The following is a 12,609-nucleotide window of genomic DNA, read 5'->3' as shown; positions in this document are numbered from 1 at the left end:
GGGGGGCCAACCCCGCGCAGACCAGACCCGAGAGTGCCCCTCCCTCCCAGCGCCGCTCCGGCCACACGGTTACCGTGTCCCCGCCACTCCTGGCGCCAGGCCGGGCTGGAGCACAGGTGATGCCCCCGATGCCCAGAGGTTTCTCGATGCCCAGAGGTTTCTCACCGCCGGGCCCACGCCCCACCCACCTCGCAGAGGACTGGTGCTGCTTGCTCTTCCGGGAGGAGGTGGTGCTGGTTGGCTGCTGCCGCATCACGTGGGCCACGCCCACATTTAAGGGCTGGGCTGCTGGGAGGGTCACGTGACCAGTCAAGAGCGCGGGCTGCTGCATGATGGGATTGTAATGGCTGCCGTGAGCATGCGTGTTCCTGAAAGAGAGATGGGAAAACCAGGCTTTTTATTCTTTTTACAAACACAGGGCTTCTTCTTCTTCTTTTTTTTTTAAAGGGATTTTATTTATTTTTAAAATATATTTCTTTATTGGTTTCAGAGAGGAAGGGAGGAGAGAGAGAAACATCAATGATGAGAGAGAATCATTGATCGGCTGCCTCCTGCACTCGCCCCACTAGGGATGGAGCCCGCAACCCAGGCATGTGCCCTTGGCCAGAATTGAACTCAGGACCCTTTAGTCTGCAGGCCACCGCTCTATCCCCTGAGCCAAGCCGGCCAGGGCACAGGGCTTCTTTTTTAAGATAACGTATCCTCCCCAGTTAGAAGCAAATTAACCCCCCAGATTGGTTCTGTTGCTGGCTGTGGGCTAGTGAAGGGATGAGCCTCGCCCAGTGAGCTCATCAGGTGAGTTTCCGGGCAGGGAAGTGTCAGGGCTGTTCAAGGAGGGGCAGGAACCCCACTTGGTAAGAAAGAGGAAGAACGAATGCCAAGCATGCAGGCTCAGCCCAGGTTCCGGGAGAGCAGATACACATTCCCTCCAACTTCCCCAGAACTTACCCATGGCCTTCAGTGGGCTGACCACTCTGCTAGGCAGGCGGGGTGTGGCAGTGATGCCGTCTTATCAGTGAAGACATTGCAGTTTATGTGGCAAACGCTGCAGACTGGCAGCCATTGTGTTTGATGCTGAGTGTTAACATGCTATTGAATTCTCTCAGTGGCCAGCTCAGTGTTCAGGCAAGTAATGGCTGATGAATTAATTCCATGCCGAATGAACAATGAGAGTAACTGAAGGTTGCCTAGATACATACACTGAGTGGCCAGATAATTATGACCACCCCATCAGTACTTCACTGACACTTCCAAAAATACTGAATATTGAAAACGTCCTAAGCAAATACTCTCAAGGTTTTATTATTATTATTATTATTTGCATAACTAATTCACTTCATTGTACTGATGGGGTGGTCATAATAATCTGGCCACTGTGTGTGTGTGTGTGTGTGTGTGTGTAGAGAGAGAGAACTTGTTATTAAATCAAGATAACAGCCATACATGCTGATAGTAATGCTGGTAGCCATCTTGAAAATGGGTTATGTTTCAAAAGCTCTTATGATCTGGGTTGTATGGAGCTCAAAGACTTGTTTTCCCACAGAAATATTAAAAGTGGTGATTAATTCAGAGGCTTGCCCATAAAAGCCCACTTAATACATAAACAAAATTAAAAGCTATAAGATAATTCATTTGAATTTTTAAAATATTGTAAAATTTATCTTTGCAACTTGGGGGAAATGAGTAGAAAAAAAAGAAGAGGGAGACACTTTTGTAGAGATTTGATAATGTCTTTTGAACCTTTACAGGGGTTTTAGAAACTGATGTTTTAGCTTCTATATTTTGTTTTTGCTATTTCTTCTACAGACACGGTTCTCTTTTTCCATTGATACAGGTTCTAGCACTGGTACTTGTCTATTGTTTATTAGCCATGATTATGGATGTTCTTTGGTCTACGCATGAAATGGAGAAAGAAAGAGTGTAGGCTTTCAGTGTTTTCTGCCGTAACCAGGTAAGAGGAGGGATGAGGAATAAGAGAATACACATGGATCAGTGAATATGTGAGTATTGCTGAAATGAAATGAACTATAATGCTGATAATGGGAAAACAAAAAAGAGTACAACATATATCTGGTCTTTTAGGAGAAAAAGGGGTGAGGAAGAACAACTGGTCAAACAGCTTCCCATTTGGTTGTTGTTCCTAATGAGCTGGAGAGGGAAGATGGTCTTTCTGAGCATGAACTGATGCCAATGGGGGAAGGGAGGACAGATTTATTTGTCGACCGTCATGTATCAGGCACTGGTATGGTACATATTAAATACAGGTCAAGTGCTTTGTATTTTAATTTCAGCCTCTAACAGTCCTGTGAGGATTGTTATACCCACTCTATGGAAGAAGAAACTGAGGCTCATAGAGGTTAAGTAGCTTGCCCAGGTCATGCAGAGCCAGAATTGAATCCAGTTTTACCTGGTTTGAAAGTATTTCTAATGAGTGGGGGTGCTCTTAGGGGAGGTGTAGTCAGGGAGAAGTGCGTGGGGCTGTGGGAAAGAGCCTATGTACTCTCTTGATGAGTCAGAACATTAAACGAGGAGCGGAGGAACCTGTAGTTGAGGCTTGGCTGGGGGCTTATATCTCTATATTTCTCTACGATTTACTGCGAGCTGTTCATTCACAATAGACTTTTAGGTCAGAGAGGGAACTGTGGGGGCGGCCACATGGCCGGTATGGAGCCTGTCAGAGGGGAGGGGAATGACCTGCCCCAATGTTTGGGCCGAATGGGAAACGGCCCAAACTATCTCTCATGGGTGATGGGAAGCTGGGGACAACGTGGGAGGGGTGGCCGTGTGGCTCTGCGCTGGTGAAGGGGCATGTGGTGGTGCTGGGATGGCGTGGTGAGGAAGTCAGAGAGTGGGGTGGGTATGTTCTGAAAACAGATGCTGGGGTGGCGTGCTGGTGGCTGCTAGCCGGATGCCGCTGGGGTCTGTGGAAAGCGGACTTCGAGCTTAACTATCAACTGAAAGCCACACTCAGTAGAGTCTACCATTTGAAATAAATCCTGTTCTGTCAAGCCTTCTCCTGGGAGAACTGAGAAGGCTCCAATGTGTCCACATAGCAAAATACCCTGAGAATACTTCCTAGAATCGCTGAGGAACCTTGGGGACTCTCTTCTGCATTCTTTCACTGGTGATAAAAAAATCTTAGATTTTTGGGAGTGGAATTTAATTCTGAGAAACAAAAAATCATCCGGAGCCAAGTTTGGTGAATTATACTGGTGATTAAATGATGTCACTAAATTTTGGGTCAAAAGTGATAACTGACCATAAAGTAAAGAAGCTGATTTTCTTGTTTCCTGGCACACTTATTTAAAAATTACATCTCCTTACATTGTAGTCACATTCCACATAATAGTCTTCTTAATTTAAAAAATTATATGTGAACCAGGAATTCAGGTACAGGCCAGAGCAGCAGCTTTCAGGGTCCATGGTGGACCTGCCCCCCAGGCCAGACACACCAGCTCTCCTGCTTACCTCCAGTCGGCCAACTGCTGGGTGCCTGCCATGGTCTCCGGAATCACAGTCGCATGCTGCACTGATGTGTGGGTGGCCACTCCAGTCAGCTGCTGCCACGCCGGGGGAAGCAGGATCTGCTGGGTCCCACTGGGCCAGGCCTGCTGTAGAGTGAAGGATGTTTGCAATCAGCATGTTTGTTAATCACAGGATCAATTTGCATGATCCAAACACTCAGTATGCTAGACCCTGTGATAGGTGTATAAGAGGGGACCTGGTCTTTGATCGGCTAGAAGAATGTAAAAAACTTATTATTGCAAGGACAGAGTCTACAAGGATCAGGCAAGCAGACATCTCCACATGTTAGGGGGCTCTGAGTTTCTATTCCAGCCTCGCTAGTGAAAGCGCGTTTTGGATCCTGCCATTTGAAGAATGAGATAAATTAAGTTCTGTCTCAATCAAGAACTGTACTTCCCATCTCTCCACCTTTACCTACTCACTCACCATGATGGTGGTCAAGATGTTAGCTTTGGGAGCATAGAGGTGACCGCAGCTTTTAGGCAGTATCAAAACAGCATTATGGATTGTTAAGGCAATTCATAAAGATCACTCTCATGTCTCTGAAAGGAGGGCGCAAGATCACACCCTTTCCTTCCACACACACATCCTCAGGGTGCCACAGAGGGTCTGTTCCCTTTGAGGACGTGATGCTGCTGGGAGGTGGGGAGGAAAGGGCAAAGCAAACAAAGCTAATATGAAGAATGTATCTGAAAGACTCCAGCTCTAAATTTGCACAAATCAAATCCTTGAAAAGGTTTAAATATTTAGATAAGAAGAATGATGCCAATTTTCTGAATATATTTAAAGTAATTAATAGTATTTGGAGCGCTTCTGCCTGAAACCTAGAAATTTACTCAGAGAAAAATGAAGGCATCAGTTTAAACGTTTAATTATTGCTTTTCCTTATAGTTATCATACTCATTTTTATAAGATAGCTTATTTTTGTCCTTTGAAGGGACCATTTAAAAATATTTAGGGTGGAGCTCCATTGTAACAGGCTAACGTATTGACAGGGATTAAGTGACAAGCAGAGAAAAAACTAAAAAGCAACCAACAAACAAAAGACCCAACATGACACTGGATAGGGTAGGAATTTTTTACTTCGTAGATTTTAGAACTCTTTGCCTGTGCAGACGCACTAGTCTACCTTATCCTTTTTAATGCATGGTGTTCCATTTTATGCACACACGAATTTAACAAATCTCCCACAAATGAACATTCAACTGATTTCCAGCAGTTCCCTGTTATATACACTGTAGCAACTAAACACACACACACACACACACACACACACACACACACACGCTTTTTGTTCACTTTCCCAATTACAGCTTTAGGTTAAATCCACTTGGAGATTTACAATACGCTCGGGACCCTTTTCCATGTGAGCAAAAGGTAAAACTCTCCTTTGCTATGACTAAAGATGGATGCTGAGCCTGTTGGTTTCTCCCAAACTGAACAATGAAGAATGTCTATGTTAGCTAATAAGAGATGCTAATGTAGCCCTGGCTGGTTTGGCTCTGTGGATAGAGCGTCGGCCTGAAGACTGAAGGGTCCCGGGTTCGTTTCCCCGTCAAGGGCATATGCCTGGGTTTCGGGCTCGGTCCCCAGTGGGGGGCGTGCAGGAGGCAGCTGATCCATGATTCTCTCTCATCATGGATGTTTCTATCTCTCTCTCTTCCCGCTCCCTCCCTCCATTTCTAAATATCAATAAAAAATATTTAAAAAAGAGATGCTAATGTAATTTCTTTCAGAGATAGTTCTGGGCTTACAAGGGTTAACTGTGCAAACACAAAAAGAGGATTTAAAAGTACCCTTTAGCTGAAACCGGTTTGGCTCAGTGGATAGAGAAAAAAAATAAAAAATAAAAGTACCCTTTAATATGCCTGTGAATCTCTAGATTTTCGCTTACAGAGGAGTAGCACTGGGAGACTGGCCTGGATTTCTGCTACTCAAATAAAGTACGAACAAGCTACTTTGCTCTGGAATGAGCTATAGTTCTTTCTCTTGATCTACCTTGGCCTTTTCTGAATGCCCTGCTACCAAACTGTGCAAACAGAAGGAAGCTATGAGGACTAGTGCAAGAGGCAGGACTAGAAGGCCTGCTTTTAATACAGAAGATTCTCTGTTTATAATGACCCAAAAGATAAGACTTTGCCTATAGGACAGTGATGGTGAACCTTTTGAGCTCGGCGTGTCAGCATTTTGAAAAACCCTAACTTAACTCTGGTGCCGTGTCACATATAGAAATTTTTAAATATTTGCAACCATAGTAAAACAAAGACTTACATTTTTTATATTTATTTTATATATTTAAATGCCATTTAACAAAGAAAAATCAACCAAAAAAATGAGTTCGCGTGTCACCTCTGACACGCATGTCATAGGTTCGCCATCACTGCTATAGGAGCTGGTGTCAGTGGTCACTTGCAGTGTGAATTTGAAAGAACAAAGAGATGAAGAATGGTTAACATCAACCTTAACCAAGCTGTTCCAGAAGACAGAAGAAGAGGTAATAATGAACATATTTTATGAGGCTGGTGTAACCTTGATGCCCAAATCAAATAAGGATTCTCTAAGAGAAAGAAATTACATGCCATTCCTTACTTATGAACACAGATGCAAAAGTACTAACTACAGTATTTACAAACAATCCAGTATTGGAAAGCATACAAACATATCAAACACAACATGATCAAATAAAGTTTATCTCGGAAACACAGGATAGTTGAACACCGCAAATCTATTAAGCAACTTGCTACATTAACAGATTAAGGAACAAAAATGTGAGTATTTCAACAGATGCAGGAAGAACATTTGGTATTACTTTATTAAAAATTAGCAAACTTGATAAAGTGTCTTTATCAACTATCCTAAACAAAATACCAAATGGCAAACAGCTAAAAGAATTTCCTTTAAAGTTAAGCATGCCCAATATCAACACTTATTAAATATTGGTTTGGAGGTGCTGTCGGCACAGTGATAGGAGAACAAAAAATAAAAGGTATAAGGATTGTAAAGGAAGGAACAAAACTATCATATGCAAATAAAAAGATAGTCCACATAGAAAATCCAAGGGTTTCCATAGAAACAATCAGAACTAAACAGAGTTTAGATAAACTCAATAGACCAAAATCAGTATATTCCTATACACCAAAGACAAGTAATTAAAATATATAGTGAATGAAATTATTGACAAAAAATTATAAAATATTTAAGAATATTCCAACAAAAGAAAACTTTAATGAAAGGAATAAAAGGTAACATATACAGTTGTACCATATTCAGGGATGGAATGACTTAATCCTTAATTTTATTAAACTGTCAGTTGTTCCTAAAGTAAATATAAATTTTAGTCAAGTTCAAGAAATACAAACCAACACTTTTTTTGTGTGCGGGGACTAAAATTTTTATGTAGGAGTAATCTTTAAATTCACATGGAAAAGTGAAGGGACAAGAATAGACAAGGAAATTTGGAGGAAAGCGATCCCTACTAGATACCAAGACATATTATAATTAGAACAGTTAAGACAATAGGATATTAGGCCAATGGAATGGAATAGAGAGCCCCAAACAACTATACAACTTGACTACATTAAAATGAAAACTGCAAACTTCTATTAAACAAAGGACGCCATAAAGTGTTTTTGGAAACACTTTGAGAAAAGCCTTTGGGAGCCTGCCTTATTTAAAAATAAAGGTGCTTATGGGCGTGGGTGGAAGAGGGAGTAGAGGGGATAAATGGTGATGGAAAAAAACAAAATGAAAATAAAGGTGCTTCAACAACACTGAGGTCAAGCTGTCCTCAGCAGCAACAACGGAAATGATCACACGGAAGCAGTCTAGCATGGGGGTAAGTACAGATGCTGGTGTCATCTTCTGGGGTTTGTGTCCTGGTTCCGTTACCTAATTGCTATGTGACTTTGTGCCAGTGATTGTGCCTCATCTTCCATTGTTGTCAAAAGGCGACAAATATCTTACTGTGTTGTGGGGCTTAAATAAAACATAACTAAAGAACCTGGCTTAGTGATGAGGTATCTGTTATTAAAGTTCGTGTCGTTACTATGACCGTTGTATCACTGTGTTACCTTACATTCCCATAACACTTTACAGATTTTCATCACTGTCACCTCCATGATCTCATTCTACCATCAGAGCACCTATATGAACAGATCAGGAAGGTTCCAGCTCACTGCGTCTGTAACCCTGTTTCAACTATAAAATAAATCACCTCCAAGGCTTATTTGGCTCTAAAAAATAATTTCTATTTTACAAGAAGGAAATTGGGGCAAAGAAATGTTCGCTGAGAGTTATTAGTAGAGTCACAGAGAGTTATTAGTAGAGTTAGGATTAAAACCTGGATCTTCCATATTAATTTGCATTACAAAGATACAATAATAATCTCCCTAGATTCTCCCTCTGTCTAAATTTCTTCTTGGAATTGTAAGCTAGGCACTTAGGAAGATAATTCACTCGGGCATCATGCAGAATATTACAGAGATATTCTAATGACTCGAAGCACCTAACTCATTGCCAGGGAGGGAATTAGCAGAGATACATCTCTTTTGTGGAAAACATTAACAGGGATAATGGCAATACGGGGAATCATAAAGAGAGAATTACCTGGGCAAGCAGACCTGGTTGGATCTGAAGAGGCTGAGCTCCTGGGGCTTGAGTGACGATGGGAACAGCATTTTCCATTCGCACGGAATAGCCAGCATGCTTCGAGGGAGAGGCCTGCAGCCCTGCTCCAGACAGCGGGCGAGGGAGAGAGGGGTTGAGTGATGCGAGCAAGCTGGCGGAAGACAGCTCTCCCCTCCTCTCTGCACCGGTCCCCTCCAGGCATTGCCTGGTCCTTAGGACTCTTTCCTTTCGTTTCTAACTTAAATTAGAAACCAAAAGCAAAAGACAACCTTAAATGGGTTCAAAGACTAGAAGTGAAATCAAGGAGTCTGTAAAGCCAAAAGTGGAATGTTATGCTGATAAGTCACGACAGGAAAACGTGCTTCTGACAGGAAGACACGTGTGTGTCACTATGTCACAGCCGGTGTGGGGAGGGAACAGAGGAGTCCATCTGGAGTGGCCCTGACTCTGAAACTGGGCCCCGACACATGCTTGCCCCTGTGGGGCTTGCCACAACAGATTCTTGGGCTTTCTGTGTAAACTGTAGCCAAGTACATGGTCAACTCTAGCTTCTTAGAGGCTCCGGGAGGAGCGTGTTGGGTGTATGGCTGAAGAATCAGCAGGGGTAGCCTGGGAGGTATGTTTTTCATGAGAACTGGCTGCCTTGGTAGTCAGGGATTGGCACAGATAAGCCACATGGAGGATATTTCATGTGAGGTGTCCAAGAGCTGATACCAGCATGACAATGGGAGCACAACAATGTGCTTATTTAAAAACAGTCATTCCGGGACAAATCACTGGCAGGTGGTGAGAATAACAGTCCCACTGTTTCTCGGCTGGCCACAGTTCAGGGATGCCAGTGCCCATGGAAAGCAATGAAGAGGGCCTTATGCCAGGGAAGTCGACGTGACGGAGCCCTGCGGTGTCAGAGCCCCTGAGGTGGTCCGGTCAGAAGCAGTGAGAGGTGGCGTCTGCTCACCCTTACCTTGGAAGCCGGGAGGACACACGATGAGAGCTTGCTGGAAGGGGTCTGGCCGGGCACAAATCTGGGCTGTTCCCGCCTGCAGGGGCATGCTCCGCTGGGCCACCGCAGCCATGGATGCCGCTGAGGGCTGGTAGAGTGCAGATTGGTAGTTTAGTATGGAGACCTCGGGATTGGCTAAGGAAATAGTGGCACTGGTGGAGGTGGGAGCCTAAAGGAATGATGGGGATTAAACAAAAATAAACAAAAATAAAAAATGAGGGTGGTGGCAGGTTGGGAAACACGAATCTAAGTCAAAAAAATGAACTCAAAGAAGAACAAACAAACAAAAACCAAGGGCAAAGGAGCAGAAATAGAGGGGAGTGGAAATTCGGTGGGAAAGTCTCAAGGAGAAGCAGGTGCCTGCAGCCACGTGACGTCGCCTTCGGTGCTGTTCCTGATGTTTGTGGGGCCCAGGCAAGAGAGCAAACGATGCTCCCAGACCACATGTCTAAACACTACAAAGTTAAAAATCAGACTAGAGATGACTTATGTTCTGCCCTCCACTGTGACAAACATATCTTCACAACACCGTGGAAAGCCAGGTTTGAGTTTAGGATTCCTGGATTCCTTGGATTCTGTCCTGGAACATAGTGACGGGGGCAAGCTGAACCCCTGCTCTGCCCCACACTTGAGGGGTTTGGGGTGCACATACATGGACCTGAGGGTGCAGCCCAGGAAGAGGCACCTGCAGGCCCAGGGCACACATGCCTGGGGAGGGCTGGGGGCAGCATTGGTTACAGAGACCCTCAGACGGTCGCACAGTAGTTACTGCGAAGAAATACGCTAAACCAGTGATGGCGAACCTATGACATGCGTGTCAGAGGTGACACGCGAACTCATTTTTTTGGGTTGATTTTTCTTTGTTAAATGGCATTTAAATATATAAAATAAATATCAAAAATATAAGTCTTTGTTTCACTATGGTTGCAAATATCAAAAAATTTCTATATGTGACACGGCACCAGAGTTAAGTTAGGGTTTTTCAAAATGCTGACACGCCGACCTCAAAAGGTTCGCCAACACTGCGCTACACAAACAGAGAGGGAGCGGCACACTGAGAGAGAAAAGATGCTAGGTCAAGAGAATTGAAGTGGAGATAGGTGAGAGCAATTTTGAAATTATGTCCTCTCTCCTTTCTCTTTCAGAAAGCAACATCATTTGACATCGAACTTGTATGTGAAGCAGGGAGGCAGAAGGAAAATAACTTCTAAATTGGGAATTGTCCAATTTTACCCCATCTTAGCTTTATTCACACTGATCTTCAGCATGGTAGGTGGAGGTTACCAATGGCTTCAAAGTCACCATTGCTTACAAGAGGGTTGGCCACCAGGGGTTACAAGGACCAAAGAATAAGGAGTAAAGGATCACAAGGACATCTTGGACACGTACAAGAATAGAATTACACGAAGGGTATGTATTTGTGTCAAATTTGATAAAAAGGGTAAAGTCTCATTTTACATATTTTTTTATACTTAGATTTTATGCTGCCTTTCGGTGCAAAGCACATTTATTTGTTTGAGGGTACTTACTAAGGGATGTGGCGCACGTTTGCATTTTAAGATACACATTGTAATGTTAAGTGTCTGTGCAGCCCCACATGGTTGGCCTCCAGGTAGTGTGAGGGGAGAGAGTGCAACACGTGTGGGCCAGTGTCCGCATTCTGTTACTGATGACGTGCCTTGTGTTTCCTCTTGGTTCTCTGCACGTCCCCATCTCTCTGGGAGGCTTCCCCACAGACATAATTCCCACTCTCTGCTCAGACTCCACACGTCCAAGTCCAGACTCTGTGCAGGTCCTGGAGCCTTGGGCTTCCCTCTTTGGGGCAGCGGTATCCTCAACTGTCCCACCTTCTGGTCAGCCACGAGGCTTGCTGCTTCTTCCTTCAAAATGTCCCTGGAACCCACTGACTCTCATCAATCGCTACTTCCCCAGTGGAGGTCCTCTCCTGAGGTGCCTGGGACTGGGACGCTCTGACCAGAGATGTTCTGGCCTCCACTTCTTCTCTTCCAAGGCCAGAACGGTCTTTCCAAAAGACTACTTTGTGCATGCCACCCCCCACTCAAAAGTCTCCAATTACTGCCTGACGGACACCGTCTATGCACTCTGGCCCCGCACTCCCTCGTTCCCTGGGGTTGGCCAACCTTCCCTTCTAAATTGATCTTCCTCTGCTCTGCGTGCTCTTGGCACCAGCCAGACCAGTCTACGCACTGTGGTGGGGTTCTGGTGAGGAAGGACAAAACTATGGTGAGATTTTGTCGAGGACCTCGCCTGTCTGGCTGTGGATGCCTTAGCCTGAGGGCTGGGCTAGGTGCTGGGAGGGAATGTTTGTTTCTTTGCGCGCTAAGACCTTAGCGAGCTTTAGGTCTTCCCGCTCAGGAGAGCGTTCAGAACACCAGTGGCCGCCAGGGGCAGCAGATGCTGGGTGTCCTCTCCTAGAGTTTAGGCAGAGGGAGAGAGGCTAGGCTGGGAAGCACAGCCTCTCTTCTGGAGGCATGCGTGTGCACGCAAGTGAGTATACGCACACAGGAGTGTTGTCACTGCAGATTGATATCAAAACTGAAAAAATCTAGGGAGACTCTTTGGGGAACTGGTCACACTGGAAGACGGAAGTAAAAGTCTCTTAGACACCAGAGACTGCCAAGGTAGGGCCTGGAGATTATTCAGTCAATAAATATTTCCTAGTGTCATCCATATTTTAAGCAGCATGTTAGGTGCTTGATTCTGCTAATTTTCTGTGAAAGGTTGGAAATCTATGGGAAGAAAACTTTAGTTTCCTGTTCCCTTTCAGTTCCAGGTGCTGGAATTCTGATGACAGACTGACTTGATTTTCCCCATGACTTGGAGAAAGGACAGGTTTCCTCTGTCCTGGAAGGAGGTCATGGGGACACAGCTGTCTGATAAGGAGGAGGGGCCCGAACTGGATGATTGTCAGTGTCCCAGTTCAGAATTCTTTACCAGAAGCCGGACATGGATCGTAGCATCTCCTTTACCTTATTCCTACATCAGGACAGAGAGAAGTGGTAAGAGGTACCATCTCAGAAGCAACTTCCTTAGTGAGTTGCATACAACTTGTTCAATGGGGCCCCCAGTAGACAGAAAGCGCCAGGGCTCTCAAAGGAAATAACCTGACGCAAACACCTTCTTACAGGGTTGAATGCGACAGTAGAGGAATTCTGTCTTCTGACTGGGCTGGCTGGGGAAATACAGTTCCTGCTGCTGTCTGCCCCTCCGGCCTTCTCTGCTCCCCACTTACCTGGTTGTGGACAGTGTTCAGCTGGTTGTTGAAGGTCATGGTCAGGTTGGTGGATGTGCTGGGGGCCACGTGAGTGATGAAAGGGGTTTTGCTCTGGTTCACGGTGTCATACATATTCACCCGACGCTTGCAAATCTCCATGTTCTGGAAACATGATTTGACGCTGTTCATGAGAAAGGCAGAGACAGAGATAAGGGAAAGA

General features: G+C 44.7%; 1 protein-coding gene across 1 annotated transcript in view; it reads right to left on the bottom strand.

Annotated features, from left to right (window-relative positions):
- The window catches only part of HIPK2 (homeodomain interacting protein kinase 2), a 133,477-nt gene that overhangs the window by 18,466 nt on the left and 102,402 nt on the right, over positions 1-12,609 (bottom strand). Inside the window, exons 6-10 of the mRNA XM_015572662.1 lie at positions 12,408-12,570; positions 9,116-9,323; positions 8,131-8,252; positions 3,469-3,611; positions 189-368 (exon numbers count right to left, since the gene is read on the bottom strand). Of these exons, the coding sequence (XP_015428148.1) occupies positions 189-368; positions 3,469-3,611; positions 8,131-8,252; positions 9,116-9,323; positions 12,408-12,570 (816 nt within the window). The remainder of the gene's footprint in view (positions 1-188; positions 369-3,468; positions 3,612-8,130; positions 8,253-9,115; positions 9,324-12,407; positions 12,571-12,609) is intronic.

Source organism: Myotis davidii, unplaced genomic scaffold, assembly GCF_000327345.1.
Source record: "Myotis davidii unplaced genomic scaffold, ASM32734v1 scaffold329, whole genome shotgun sequence".
Lineage (NCBI taxonomy): Eukaryota > Metazoa > Chordata > Mammalia > Chiroptera > Vespertilionidae > Myotis > Myotis davidii.
Note: the sequence above shows the minus strand (reverse complement) of the source record. Positions and strands in the feature narration are given on the sequence as shown.